Source organism: Notothenia rossii, assembly GCF_949606895.1.
Source record: "Notothenia rossii genome assembly, chromosome: 6".
NCBI classification, from domain to species: Eukaryota; Metazoa; Chordata; class Actinopteri; order Perciformes; family Nototheniidae; genus Notothenia; species Notothenia rossii.
Genome location: NC_136909.1, coordinates 64,298,939 through 64,314,348, shown reverse-complemented (window position 1 = coordinate 64,314,348; position 15,410 = coordinate 64,298,939). Strand labels below are relative to the sequence as shown.

The window sequence follows — 15,410 nt, the reverse complement described above, 5'->3', positions numbered from 1 at the left end:
TCTTCACCATTTAAGACAGATATACATAGTCAACAACATGATTAAAAAATGCAAAACAGCTGCTTGTTTTTATCAGGGCTGGGCGATTTGGAGAAAATCACATTATGTGAGATCTTTGATCAAACGGATCGCTATCAAAAGGGCATCGATCATTGGTGCCATAAAAACAACATATGAGCTATGTGAAATAATCATAAGTTATGAACTTTAAAAAATATTAGAATGATGTATACTTCTGTTGGGTTTTTACTTATATTGTGCAGCAGAAGAAATGAGTACATATTCAGAGAACCGACAGTGGTGAGTTATGATAGTCTGGTGTGCTTTTTGTGGTAGGAAAAAGGAAATTAAAAGGCAAAGAAAGAGCTCGAGGCATCTGCTGTAATACATCCCATACAGACATCTGTCTGTGAGCTGTCACTGTATATAATAGCTATATTCCTGTCCAAAATGTTTTATAAAATAATAGGTGTGTGACATAGGTGAAGACATGTTTATACTGTTGGACAAAATGCCCAATATCTTACAAAGCAACAGTAACTAAAGGGGGCGTGACTTGGAAAGTGCCAATTGTGGGTGTGGTTGTCTAGGTTCAGAACAATGAATGAAATGCTTAGATCCTAAATGCCAAAGGTGTATTTTCAGTGACCAATAAAAACAGGATTTGTTAAGTGTAATGGAAAGCTATTTAAGCTCATTTTAGGGATTAAACAAAATCAGAAGTAATCCAAAAAGAGCATCATGTTGTCAAATTTAAGTCAACTTGTACTCCATTGACAAAAAAAGTGCTGTTTGCTATCCTGGCTCCAAAATAATGGGACAAGCTCCCCATTGATATAAGAACAGCAGAGAGTCTAAGGCTGGAGCCACACGAGGACGATAACGGACACGGACACGGACCGCAATCTATGGCGCTGTACTCCTGGCACAAAAGCAGCGAAGACTTCCCGCGCATGGTTACCATGGTTGCCCTTCTGTTTATTCTTCGCTGTGGACGCTCTGGCTCTTTTTCTCCCTCCCCGAGGCAAGCGTTTGCTCCTGCTGCTCTCCGGTAGTCCACCAGCAGATGAAAAACACCCACCTCTTCCAAGGGACGAGGGAACCGTGCGGAAGGGTTTCAGTTAGATTTGTTTTCGCCGGTCAACATGTCCGTTAAAGTTTAAATCTTCCAGACAAAATTTGAAAAGTGCCGGTCAGAGGTCTTCTTTGTTATTTATTGAGCTTTAAAACAAATTGATAACGACTCTATATAATAATATAAGAATAAAAAACAGAGCCTCTCTTTTCCTCCCCCTCTTCTGACAGCCCAGCAGCTGATCTCTGAGCAGCAGAGGTGGGGAGAGGCGGGGCTATTGCTTCAACGATATCAGGAAATGATCGTATAGGCGTAAACACAGAGCCGTTTGACCCCCCAGAGCGTTTCGTTTGCAGATCTACCCACCTTGGGAACCGTTATCGTTTTCTGCGTTTCCATGTTGGCCTCGTGTGGCCAAACCGTATATCTGATAGAGAACTGTAGCAGATACAACCGTTATCGTCCTCGTTATCCTCGTTATCGTCCTTTCAGTCTGTTTCAAAAGCACCCTGGCCAATAAAAAAAACACTTCTCACTTATGTACCAACTTGGAAAGGTTAGGCTTCAGTCATTGCAGTAGCACTTAAAATATGGTTTGGCTTATTGAAAGCTAATATATTGCTGGATTCTTGCTTTTTGAGTTTGTAACTTCATGGTTAGAAACTAATAAACATCATCACGCCGAATTGGCCTTTAGCTTAGCGTTGGTAATGCTGTAAATATGTGGAGATAATACTGTACTGGATGGAGAGGGAACAGAAGAGAACCAACGTTAAAACAGATCTGGAGACATCTGGGGAAGCTCCCCCCTCTTCACCCCCTCCTCCTCGCTATCCTTCTTTCATCCCACAGCGGACCTCCATGCACTGCAGACCGCTATCTAACCATACAGTAAGTGATGAAGAAATCGGTGCAGTTTTCATCCTTGGTGTCGACCCCCCCGGCACCGGTTCTTGCCGCACTGCACCCCCCCCTGCTCCCGCAACGACCCCAACAGTGGCGTTCAGTAATAAAAGGCTGGGAGGGAACTCCCGCTCCCCCTTTTCCCTCTGCGTGTGTTGATATTACCGGCAGAATGTTTGGTTGTGTTTGTCAGAGTGTGATGACAGAATTAAACACTGGTATTTACTCTGTGATAACCGCCTTGTCTGGACAGGCTCGGTGTGGAAACTCTGTGTGTGTGTGTGTGTGTGTGTGTGTGTGTGTGTGTGTGTGTGTGTGTGTGTGTGTGTGTGTGTGTGTGTGTGTGTGTGTGTGTGTGTGTGTGCGTGCGTGCGTGTGCGTGTGTGTGTGTGTGTGTGTGTGTGTGTGTGTGTGTGTGTGTGTGTGTGTGTGTGTGTGTGTGTGTGTGTGTGTGTGTGTGTGTGTGTGTGTGTGTGTGTGTGTGTGTTGAGGTTTGATGCTCCATATCTATAATCTCTGTGTGGGTGTGCACATTCACATGTTATGATAAGCGTTTAGGTTATTACATTTTATATGTTGTCTTTGTTGAATACAAACCTTTAAGTCCAATTATGAAGATTTTCATGCTTTAACTTGAATTTGTGGATTCAAAACTCATTAATTTATGGATGGTAGATATTAAACCCTGAATATCTGTATTCACTGTACACCACGTCTAATTCATCAGCTAGGGGTTTTCACATCATTTTAACATCATGGCCTGAAACAATATGTGATGATGTTAAGAAAATGTATTGAAAATCAAGACATGTTCATTGATTCAACTAATTATTTTCCTTTTTTGGTAACAAAACTAAGTCTTAACTGTCCTCACAACCCTGTTTACACTGACATTACTAGTTGTTAACCCTTTGACTAACCTTTACATCTGACAGTGAATATGGTTGACACTTTTCTACCTCCTTCCACTGTACAAAAGTAGAGCAAAAATATCCGATACAGACCCTACCATCTTGTGCTTTTGACGTGATTTGGAGCCAGATTCTGCACAGTAGTGACCTGGAGACTGGGGTCAAAGTAATAATGTCCTGTCCAGCCCAATAGTGAGCAAAGCACAGCTACAGCTTGTTAGCGTGCGCTACCTAGCTGCTTCATTAGCAGCCCTCTAGTTGTTTAGCTAAAAAGACACAATAACTAACACTTGTTTTTTCTACAATTACATTGATGAACAAATCGACCCATGTCTTATTGATAGTGATTAGTATCTCAGAAATCATCTGCATGTCTACCGTGAACACACACGACGGTCCAACAGCCAGTGACATGATGAGTGACACAAAGATTAATAGTTATTTATGTTTGAAACATACAATAACAGTTATGGAGAGTTAAGCTAACCCAGTGGTTCTTAAACTTTTTCTGTCATTCTCCACTTTGAACAGGTGGCCTTTTCAAGCCCCACCTGTCAGGAGCTACTTTTACTCCTCTTTTTTTTGTTTTTTGCAGTGTATATATTTAGCACTTTTTAACATTATGATATGCTTACCTTTAACCTTTATGTGCTGTTTGGGTCTGTGGGACCCGTTTTCAGTGTTTACTAAAATAAAATGTATTCAATTTAATTATTTTAACCTGCTTTATTTGGGGGTGGACCTCACCTCCTCTAGGGGGGTCCGGGGGCATACAACCCCGGGAAGATTGTTTTTTTTAAATGTTGAAGTTAAAAGCATCAATCTGGTGCACTTTGAGCACAAAATGAATTTATTGATACACTCAGATGAAAGGGAGCTGTATACTTTTCAATAATCCAAACATCTTTAGAATATGATCACAACCAAGAACAAATAATTTAAATGTGTTTATTTTTATCTTATCTAGTTAGCATTCTTTCTTTTTATTTGTGCATATTTTACTAATCACTCCCCTTTTAAACTGTTTTTTTTTTACTGTCCTATAGTACACATTGGAATGATTTCTTACTTTATTTTCTAGGCTATGGTGTGCTCTCTCTAGTTCTTTCGCTCTTTCTCTCTGTCTCGCTCGCTCACAGAGGCTGTGTGCTCCTCTGTGGCGATGACAGCTTGCGTTTAAAAATAATAATAAACATAGGCCTATTTGTAAAGTGGGGGGACACAAACAGGATTTCAGAAAGTGTCACGGTTAAACTCCTTATGAAGTGGTGAGGTGCCGCTCCACATTGCTTTTCTTCCCGACTGCAACGCTGTGTGTGTGTGTGTGTGTGTGTGTGTGTGTGTGTGTGTGTGTGTGTGTGTGTGTGTGTGTGTGTGTGTGTGTGTGTGTGTGTGTGTGTGTGTGTGTGTGTGTGTGTGTGTGTGTGTGTGTGTGTGTGTGTGTGCGTGCGTTTCACATGTGTGTATGAGAGATTTTTACATATGTCTGTAAATTATTTTGGTTTCAGTTGTGTGCGTGTGAGCAGGCTCGGATTGGTCATCGGGAGATTCGGGAGTTTTCTCGGTGGGCCGCTGCCGTTGGTGGGCTGCATGCCTTCGGTGAGCCGCTGGCTCTGGCATAGGTGGGCCGTGGACTTTCACAGCACCGCTGCGCCAGTACCGCACCCGCCGCCGCAAACACCCGCCGTTGCGAGGCTCCGATGGCTCCGGCGCAGCGGTGCTTTGAAAGTCCACCGCCGTTGCGAGTCTCCGGCTGTAGCACTACACTACCGCCCGCAAGGACCCAGGTTCGATTCCGGCCTGAGGTCTAAAACGTTTATTCATATATATATATAGAAAAAAATTCCCGCTCATCGCATCCCACCTATCAAATCTCTGCGCCCCACACTTTGAGAAACGCTGAGCTAACCCTTACTAACCTCTTGACATTCCTACATTTTCCAAGCTTCCAGCTCCGTGCATACTTTACAAAGACAAGTCTATCCCAGCTGTCCCAACCCATTTTTATAGTATGGAATAATGATTTAAACCAAACTTAGAGGAAAATTAAACACTTGAACATACATCTGCTTAAATAGAATAACCTTAAAACTATTTTGAAGGAACAATGTATTTGACGTATACGTGTATATTTCGTCTAAAACTACTTTTCTGTCATATCCATCTTAACAAATATGATCTGACCTCATTGATACAAACAAACCAAAAGGAATATTAAGCTCCTTTCAAAGTGATTCTCATTCCCAGACAGTTAAACTGAAATATCTCTGCATCTAGTGACAAACTTGATTTAAATATTTTAATCTGTCGATAATTAAAGCAATTGATCATTTATTCTAAATGTCAGAGATATTGAACTAAAAATGATAAAAAACGGCTAAAAGCAGCAAATCTTCACATTTGAGAAGCTTTGTGTGTAATAAGCACTTTAGTTTCTTTAGGTCACTTGTGTTTACAGACCCCACTGAATGTTATGGCATATGCTATGTATATACAGTGGGGCAAAAAATTATTTAGTCAGCCACCAATTGTGCAAGTTCTCCCACTTAAAAAGATGAGAGAGGCCTGTAATTTTCATCCTAGGTATACCTCAACTATGAGAGAAAAAAAATCCAGAAACTCATATTGTCTGTTTAAAGAATTTATTTGCAAATTATGGTGGAAAATAAGTATTTGGTCACCTACAAACAAACAAGATTTCTGGCTCTCACAGACCTGTAACTTCTTCTTTAAGAGCCTCCTCTGTCCTCCACTCGTTAAGTGTATTAATGGCACCTGTTTGAACTTGTTATCAGTATAAAAGACACCTGTCCACGACCTCAAACATTCACACTCCAAACTCCACTATGGCCAAGACCAAAGAGCTGTCAAAGGACACCAGAAACAAAATTGTAGACCTGCACTAGGCTGGGAAGACTGAATCTGCAATAGGTAAGCAGCTTGGTTTGAAGAAATCAACTGTGGGAGCAATTATTAGAAAATGGAAGACATACAAGACCACTGATAATCTCCCTCGATCTGGGGCTCCACGCAAGATCTCACCCCGTGGGTTCGAAATGATCACAAGAACGGTGAGCAAAAATCCCAGAACCACACGGGGGGACCTAGTCAATGACCTGCAGAGAGCTGGGACCAAAGTAACAAAGGCTACCATCAGTAACACACTACGCCGCCAGAGACTCAAATCCTGCTGTGCCAGACGTGTCCCCCTGCTTAAGCCAGTACATGTCCAGGCCCGTCTGAACTTTGCTAGAGAGCATTTAGATGATCCAGAAGAGGATTGGGAGAATTTCATATGGTCAGATGAAACCAAAATAGAACTTTTTGGTAAAAACTCAACTAGACGTGTTTGGAGGAGAAAGAATGCTGAGTTGCATCCAAAGAACACCATACCTACTGTGAAACATGGGGGTGGAAACATCATGCTTTGGGGCTGTTTTTCTGCAAAGGAACCAGGACGACTGATCCGTGTAAAGGAAAGAATGAATGGGGCCATGTATCGTGAGATTTTGAGTGACAACCTCCTTCCATCAGCAAGGGCATTGAAGATGAAACGTGGCTGGGTCTTTCAGCATGACAATGCTCCCAAACACACCGCCCGGGCAACGAAGGAGAGGCTTCGTAAGAAGCATTTCAAGGTCCTGGAGTGGCCTAGCCAGTCTCCAGATCTCAACCCCATAGAAAATCTTTGGAGGGAGTTGAAAGTCTCTGTTGCCCAGCGACAGCCCCAAAACATCACTGCTCTAGAGGAGATCTGCATGGAGGAATGGGCCAAAATACCAGCAACAGTGTGTGAAAACCTTGTGAAGACTGACAGAAAACGTTTGACCTCTGTCATTGCCAACAAAGGGTATATAACAAAGTATTGAGATTAACTTTTGTTCTTGAACAAATACTTATTTCCACCATAATTTGCAAATAAAGTCTTTAAAAATCTGACAATGTGATTTTCTGGATTTTGTTTTTGGTCATTTTGTCTCTCATAGTTGAGGTATACCTAGGATGAAAATTACAGGCCTCTCTCATTTTTTTAAGTGGGAGAACTTGCACAATTGGTGGCTGACTAAATACTTTTTTGCCCCCCTGTATGAGTGTATTGGTTTGTGTTGGTGTGTGCGTGGGTGCAGACCTGCAGCAGCGTCCCGTGGATGTGGTTGTGTTGGGTTGTGGGTCCGGGCTCAGCAGAGAGCTCCTGCAGCAGCGTGTGCACGGTGGAGGGGACCTGGGTCACCAGCACGAAGGGGACCAGGGCCCGGGCCGCCATCTCTCTGGTCCGATACACTGCTGAGCGCCCGCATCTGCAACACACGAGGCTGCATCATTAGTGTCACTCAAAAGATATTTACATCATGTTACACGGATAGCTGCAATGTTATCTTTTCGTCTTGTGTTACGTAAGATTGTATTTTTGAGTTAATGGAGGAAGTTAGAGTGGGGAAAAAAAGTATTTAGTCAGCCACCAATTGTGCAAGTTCTCCCACTTAAAAAGATGAGAGAGGCCTGTAATTTTCATCCTAGGTATACCTCAACTATGAGAGACAAAATGAGAAAAGAAAATCCAGAAAATCACATTGTCTGATTTTTAAATAATTTATTTGCAAATTATGGTGGAAAATAAGTATTTGGTCAATAACAAAAGTTCATCTCAATACTTTGTTATATACCCTTTGTTGGCAATGACAGAGGTCAAACGTTTTCTGTAAGTCTTCACAAGGTTTTCACACACTGTTGCTGGTATTTTGGCCCATTCCTCCATGCAGATCTCCTCTAGAGCAGTGATGTTTTGGGGCTGTCGCTGGGCAACACAGACTTTCATCTCCCTCCAAAGATTTTCTATGGGGTTGAGATCTGGAGACAGGCTAGGCCACTCCAGGACCTTGAAATGCTTCTTATGAACCCACTCCTTCGTTGCCCGGGCGGTGTGTTTGGGATCATTGTCATGCTGAAAGACCCAGCCACGTTTCATCTTCAATGCCCTTGCTGATGGAAGGAGGTTGTCACTCAAAATCTCACGATACATGGCCCCATTCATTCTTTCCTTTACACGGATCAGTCGTCCTGGTCCCTTTGCAGAAAAACAGCCCCAAAGCATGATGTTTCCACCCCCATGTTTCACAGTAGGTATGGTGTTCTTTGGATGCAACTAAGCATTCTTTCTCCTCCAAACACGTCTAGTTGAGTTTTTACCAAAAAGTTCTATTTTGGTTTCATCTGACCATATGAAATTCTCCCAATCCTCTTCTGGATCATCTAAATGCTCTCTAGCAAACTTCAGACGGGCCTGGACATGTACTGGCTTAAGCAGGGGGACACGTCTGGCACTGCAGGATTTGAGTCCCTGGTTGCGTAGTGTGTTACTAATGGTATCCTTTGTTACTTTGGTCCCAGCTCTCTGCAGGTCATTGACTAGGTCCCCCCGTGTGGTTCTGGGATTTTTGCTCACCATTCTTGTGATCATTTTTGACCCCACGGGGTGAGATCTTGCGTGGAGCCCCAGATCGAGGGAGATTATCAGTGGTCTTGTATGTCTTCCATTTTCTAATAATTGCTCCCACAGTTGATTTCTTCACACCAAGCTGCTTACCTATTGCAGATTCAGTCTTCCCAGCCTGGTGCAGGTCTACAATTTTGTTCCTGGTGTCCTTTGCAGCTCTTTGGTCTTGGCCATAGTGGAGTTTGGAGTGCGACTGTTTGAGGTTGTGGACAGGTGTTTTTTATACTGATAACGATTTCAAACAGGTGCCATTAATACAGTTAACAAGTGGAGGACAGAGGAGGCTTTTAAAGAATAAGTTACAGGTCTGTGAGAGCCAGAAATCTTGTTTGTTTGTCGGTGACCAAATACTTATTTTCCATCATAATTTGCAAATAAATTCTTTTAAAATCAGACAATGGGATTGTCTGGATTTTTTTTTCTCATTTTGTCTCTCATAGTTGAGTATACCTAGGATGAAAATTACAGACCTCTCTCATCTTTTTAAGTGGGAGAACCTGCACAATTGGTGGCTGACTAAATACTTTTTTGACCCACTGTATATCGTCCTTCATTTTTTCCAGTTGGTGGTCCAGTTGATTTATTTCCCAGGAGTAACTTTTTAATGAAAAATGATTTATGACTGCATGCATTGTGATTATCTGTTAAAATAGTTATTTTGTTCTTTAGCCACATTATGTCGACATGGACAAATGAGATTCATTTTGAAGTATTTATTTTGGACATTTGGTCACTATTACTGCATACATTATGTAACGTCCCCCTGTTTTCCCTCCATTTTTCGTGCTTCTATTGCTAAAGCAAAGGATCGGAATATTAAATTGCCCCCAGAGGACACACTTAAAATCAAATATATTGAAACTATCATGGAAATAATCAATATTGTGTTGTTTTTCCCATATATGTTCCTCTCCCTCCTATTTTCTTTCTTTCAGTAAGCACACATCACACACAGTCTCCACCGGTGATGGTGAATGTGGCTAGTTACCCTACGTGCAGGCTAAAATTAACCTTGTTTACAAGCTGACAGTCTTTCCTTATCCAATTTCATAACACTGCTGTAGCCGACATGAGGGAAGGACATGACCAAAAGGACCAGAATGAGATGAGAGGGACGAAGGGGGGGGGGGGGGGGGGGGGGGTTAGTGCTGGGGAAGAAAAGAGGAAGAATTGATGTGCTAACAAACAGATAGCTGTAGTTCAAGGTAAATCCGCAAAAGTCCTGACGGCCATTATTGCTGTTACTGTGCCAGCTGTCTTCACCAGAGACAGTTAGCAAGAAGGCTAACATTACAACTGATCATTACAAATATGAACTGACTGTCAATGTGAATAATGCCTTTAAAAGACATTCAGGATATACACACCCAGGAGTTTCAAATATATACAAGAAAAACTATTAAGAGACAACGTCAATTATAATAGTTTTTGTGGTTTAACTATTTATAGGCAGTAAACTAGTGAAATTTCTCCTAAATAAAAAATATATATACATTTTCAGTCAATTTATTCTCTAAATGCAGGTCAGAAACCACAAAACAATTATTTTTGGAAGTTTTGGACCTAAAAAATAGCAAATAAGAAGTTCATATACATTGTAAGGCACCAATACTAATGTTTTTACTTAGGAAGTTAAAACGTAGATATTGCTTGTCACATAAAGTGGGGCAATAAAGTATTTAGTCAGCCACCAATTGTGCAAGTTCTCCCACTTAAAAAGATGAGAGGCCTGTAATTTTCATCCTAGGTAGACCTCAACTATGAGACACAAAATGAGAAAATTAATTCCAGAAAATCACATTGTCTGATTTTTAAAGAATTTATTTGCAAATTATGGTGGAAAATAAGTATTTGGCACCTACAAACAAACAACATTTCTGGCTCTCACAGAACTTTAACTTCTTCTTTAAGAGCCTCCTCTGTCCTCCACTTGTTAACTGTATTAATGGCACCTGTTTGAACTCGTTATCAGTATAAAAGACACCTGTCCACAATCTCAAACAGTCACACTCCAAACTCCACTATGGCCAAGACCAAAGAGATGTCAAAGGATACCAGAAACAAAATTGTAGACCTGCACCAGGCTGGGAAGACTGAATCTGCAATAGGTAAGCAGCTTGGTGTGAAGAAATCAACTGTGGGAGCAATTATTAGAAAATGGAAGACATACAAGACCACTGATAATCTCCCTCGATCTGGGGCTCCACGCAAGATCTCACCCCGTGGGGTCAAAATGATCACAAGAACGGTGAGCAAAAATTCCAGAACCACACAGGGGGACCTAGTCAATGACCTGCAGAGAGCTGGGACCAAAGTAACAAAGGCTACCATCAGTAACACACTACGCCGCCAGGGACTCAAATCCTGCAGTGCCAGACGTGTCCCCCTGCTTAAGCCAGTACATGTCCAGGCCCGCCTGAAGTTTGCTAGAGAGCATTTAGATGATCCAGAAGAGGATTGGGAGAATTTCATATGGTCAGATGAAACCAAAATAGAACTTTTTGGTAAAAACTCAACTAGACGTGTTTGGAGGAGAAAGAATGCTTAATTGCATCCAAAGAACACCATACCTACTGTGAAACATGGGTGTGGAAACATCATGCTTTGGGGCTGTTTTTCTGCAAAGGGACCAGGACGACTGATCCGTGTAAAGGAAAGAATGAATGGGGCCATGTATCGTGAGATTTTGAGTGACAACCTCCTTCCGTCAGCAAGGGCATTGAAGATGAAACGTGGCTGGGTCTTTCAGCATAACAATGATCCCAAACACGCCGCCCGGGCAACGAAGGAGTGGCTTTATAAAAAGCATTTCAAGGTCCTGGAGTGGCCTAGCCAGCTTCCAGATCTCAACCCCATAGAAAATCTTTGGAGGGAGTTAAAAGTCTGTGTTGCCCAGCGACAGCCCAAAAACATCACTGCTCTAGAGGAGATCTGCATGGAGGAATGGGCCAAAATACCAGCAACATCCATCCATCCATCCATCCATCTTCTCCCGCTTATCCGTGGTCGGGTCGCGGAGGTAGCAGTTCCAGCAGAGAGCCCCAAACTTTTTTTCCCCTGGCCACATCAACCAGCTCTGACTGGGGGATCCCAAGGTGCTCCCAGGCCAGCGAAGAGATATAATCCCTCCACCTGCTCCTAGGTCTACCCCTTGGTCTCTTCCCAGCTGGACGTTCCTGGAACACCTCCCTAGGGAGGCGCCCAGCCCCAGGTGGCATCCTAACTAGGTGCCCGAACAACCTCAACGGGCTCCTTTTGACGCGAAGCAGGAGCGGTTCAACTCCGAGTCCCTCCCGGATGAACGAACTTCTCACCTTATCCCTTGGCTTAGGGAGACACCAACCACCCTGCGGAGAAAACGCATCTCGGCCGCTTGTACCCGCGATCTCGTTCTTTTGGTCATGACCCATCCTTCATGACCATAGGTGAGGGTAGGAACGAAAATGGCCCGGTAGACAGAGAACTTTGCCTTCTGGCTCAGCTCCCTTTTCGTCACAACGGTGCGGTAAAGCGACTGCAGTACCGCTCCCGCTGCTCCGTTTCTCCGGCCCATCTCACGCTCCATTGTTCCCTCACTCGAGAACAAGACCCTGAGATACTTGAACTCCTTCACTTGGGGTAAGGACTCATTCCCTACTTGGAGTGGACAGTCCATCGGTTTCCTGCTGAGAACCATGGCCTCAGATTTGGAGGTGCTGATCCTCATCCCAGCCGCTTCACACTCGGTTGCGAACCGATCCAGTGAGTGCTGAAGGTCGCAGACCAATGAAGCCATTAGAACCACATCATCTGCAAAAAGCAGTGGTGCGATCCTTAGTCCACCGAACTGCAGACCCCCTCCCCCACGACTACTCCTCGAAATCCGATCCATGTATATTACAAACAGGATTGGTGACAAAGCGCAGCCCTGGCAGAGGCCAACCCTCACCGGAAATGGGTCGGACTTACTGCCGTGGACCCGGACACAGCTCTCGTTTTGGGAGTACAGAGATTGGATGGGCCTGAGTAGAGACCCCCTCACCCCATACTCCCGCAGCATCTCCCACAGTAACTCCCTGGGAACCCGGTCATATGCCTTCTCCAAGTCTACAAAAAACATGTAAACTGGGTGAGCGTACTCCCAGGCCCCCTCCAGGATATTTGCGAGAGTAAAAAGCTGATCTGTCGTTCCACGACCAGGACGGAATCCGCATTGTTCCTCCTCAATCTGAGGTTCGACAATCGGCCTGACCCTCCTTTCGAGTACCTTAGAGTAAACTTTCCCGGGGAGGCTGAGTAGTGTGATGCCTCTGTAATTGGAACACACCCTCTGATCCCCCTTTTTAAAAAGGGGAACCACCACCCCGGTCTGCCACTCCTTCGGTACTGTTTCCGACTTCCACGCAACGTTGATGAGACGTGTCAACAATGACAGTCCCTCAACAACCAGAGCCTTCAGCATTTCTGGGCGGATCTCATCCACCCCCGGGGCTTTGCCACTGTGGAGTTGTTTGACGACCTCAGTGACCTCCGCCCGGGAGATTGGTGTTGATCCCCGTCATACTCCAGCTCTGCCTTTAACATTGAGGGCGGAGTTGTCGGGTTCAGGAGTTCCTCAAAGTGTTCCTTCCAACGCCCTAACACTCCATCAGTTGAGGTCAACAACGTCCCATCCTTACTGTACACAGCTTGGATGGTTCCCTGCTTCCCCCTCCTGAGGTGTCGGACAGTTTTCCAGAACAACATTGGTGCCGCCCGAAAGTCCTTTTCCATGTCTTCTCCGAACTTCTCCCACACCCGCTGCTTTGCCTCGGCCACTGCTGAGGCTGCTGCCCTTCGGGTCTGTCGGTACCTTGCAACTGCCTCGGGAGTCCCCCGGGATAACAAATCCCTGAAGGCCTCCTTTTTCAGTCGGACGGCTTCCCTGACCACCGGTGTCCACCAGGAGGTTCGAGGGTTACCTCCCCTTGAGGCACCTAGGACCTTGAGACCACAGCTCCCCGCCGCGGCTTCGGCAATAGAGGCTTTGAACACCGACCACTCTGGTTCAATGTCCCCAACCTCCACAGGAATGCCCAAAAAGCTCCGCCGGAGGTGTGAGTTGAAGGCCTCCTGAACTTGGGCCTCCTCCAGACGTTCCCAGTTCACCCGAACTACACGTTTGGGCTTACCAGGTCTATCCTATGTTACCAGGTCTATCCTATGTTGCAAATGTATTATCTTTTCAATTTACACACAGCATCTATTGCACGTCTGTCCGTCCTGGGAGAGGGATTCTTTCTCTGTTGCTCTCCCCGAGGTTTCTCCCATTTTTCCCTTTAAACTGTGGGGTTTTCTCTGGAAGTTTTTTCTTGTAAGGGTCTAAGGACAGAGGGTGTCGTATTGTCATACTGATATTCTGTACAAACTGTGAAGTCCACTGAGACAAATGTAACATTTGTGATATTGGGCTATATAAATAAACATTGATTGATTGATTGATTGATCCAGAGGCTTCCCCCGCCACTCGACCCAACTCACCACCAGATGGTGATCAGTTGACAACTCCGCCCCTCTCTTTACCCGAGTGTCCAAAACATACGACCTCAGGTCTGATGATACGATAAAGAAATTGATCATGGACCTTCTGCCTAGGGTGCTCTGGTACCACGTACACTTATGAGCATCCTTATGTTCAAACATGGTGTTTGTTATGGCCAATCCATGACTAGCACAGAAGTCCAGTAACAAACCACCACTCCGGTTCAGATCAGGGGGGCCGTTCCTCCCAATCACTCCCCTCCAAGTGTCTCCATCATTGCCCACTGAACTGCTGTTAGGTGCATAAGCACACACAACAGTCAGAGTTTTCCCCCCCATAACCCGCAGGCGTAGGGAGGCGACCCTCTCGTCCACTGGGGTAAACTCCAACAACGAAGCACCCAACCGGGGACTTGTGAGTATCCCCACACCCGCCCGGCGCCTCACACCTTGAGAAGCTCGGGAGAAGAATAGAGTCCAACCCCTATCCAGAAGTAAGGTTCCAGAGCCGACGCTGTGCGTAGAGGTGAGCCCAACCAGATCCAACTGGTAACGCTCCACCTCCCGCACAAGCTCCGACTCCTTGCCCCCCAGAGAGGTGACGTTCCACGTCCCCAAAGCCAGCTTCTGTTGCCCGGGTCTGGTCCGTCGATACCCTCTGCTTTCACTGCCACCCTTCTGGCAGCGTACCCGACCCCATCGCTGTTTCCCGTAGGTGGTGGGCCCGCGGGACGGAGAAGCGGAGGTGTTGCCCACGTTGCCTTTTCGGGCTGTGCCCGGCCGCGCTCTGTGGCAAGCCCGGCCACCAGACACTCGCCGACGAGTCCTCCTTCTGGGCCTGGCTCCAGAAGGGGGACCACGGGCTTTCTCCGGGTCGGGTATCCTCACTTCTTGTTTTTTCTTTCATGAGGTCTTGTGAACCAATCTTAGTCTGGCCCCTTGCCTGAGACGAATTTGCCATGGGAGACCCTACCAGCAACAGTGTGTGAAAACCCTGTGAAGACTTACAGAAAACGTTTGACCTCTGTCATTGCCAACAAGGGTATATAACAAAGTATTGAGATGAACTTTTGTTATTGACCAAATACTTATTTTCCACCATAATTTGCAAATAAATTCTTTAAAAATCAGACAATGTGATTTTCTGGATTTTTTTTTCTCATTTTGTCTCTCATAGTTGAGGTATACCTAGGATGAAAATGACAGGCCTCTCGTCTTTTTAAGTGGGAGAACTTGCACAATTGGTGGCTGACTAAATACTTTTTTTCCCCACTGTAGCTGTTGGGTGACAAAAATGTAAACAACACAGCTTGGTTTTAGGGATTCTTGTTAATCACTTGACTTATACCAATAAATAGTCATTACAGATAAACTGACTCAAAAATAAACTTTTTGCTGCGGTGTCTTAATTTTTTTCTGGAGCTGTATATGTCCAAGATTATGCTTATGTGGAGGGGCCTTGAAGCTGTATTTGGCACAAAAGAACATTGCCTGAAAGCCTATATTTAATGCAACAAATGTGTTCTGT

At 44.7% G+C, this 15,410-nt stretch overlaps 1 protein-coding gene across 5 annotated transcripts in view; it reads right to left on the bottom strand.

Moving 5' to 3' along the window:
- thada (THADA armadillo repeat containing) overlaps positions 1-15,410 on the bottom strand; it is a 157,577-nt gene that overhangs the window by 62,809 nt on the left and 79,358 nt on the right. For all 5 annotated transcript variants that reach the window (XM_079689657.1, XM_079689658.1, XM_079689660.1 and 2 more), the window contains one exon: positions 7,019-7,187. In XM_079689657.1, the coding sequence (XP_079545783.1) occupies positions 7,019-7,187 (169 nt within the window). The remainder of the gene's footprint in view (positions 1-7,018; positions 7,188-15,410) is intronic.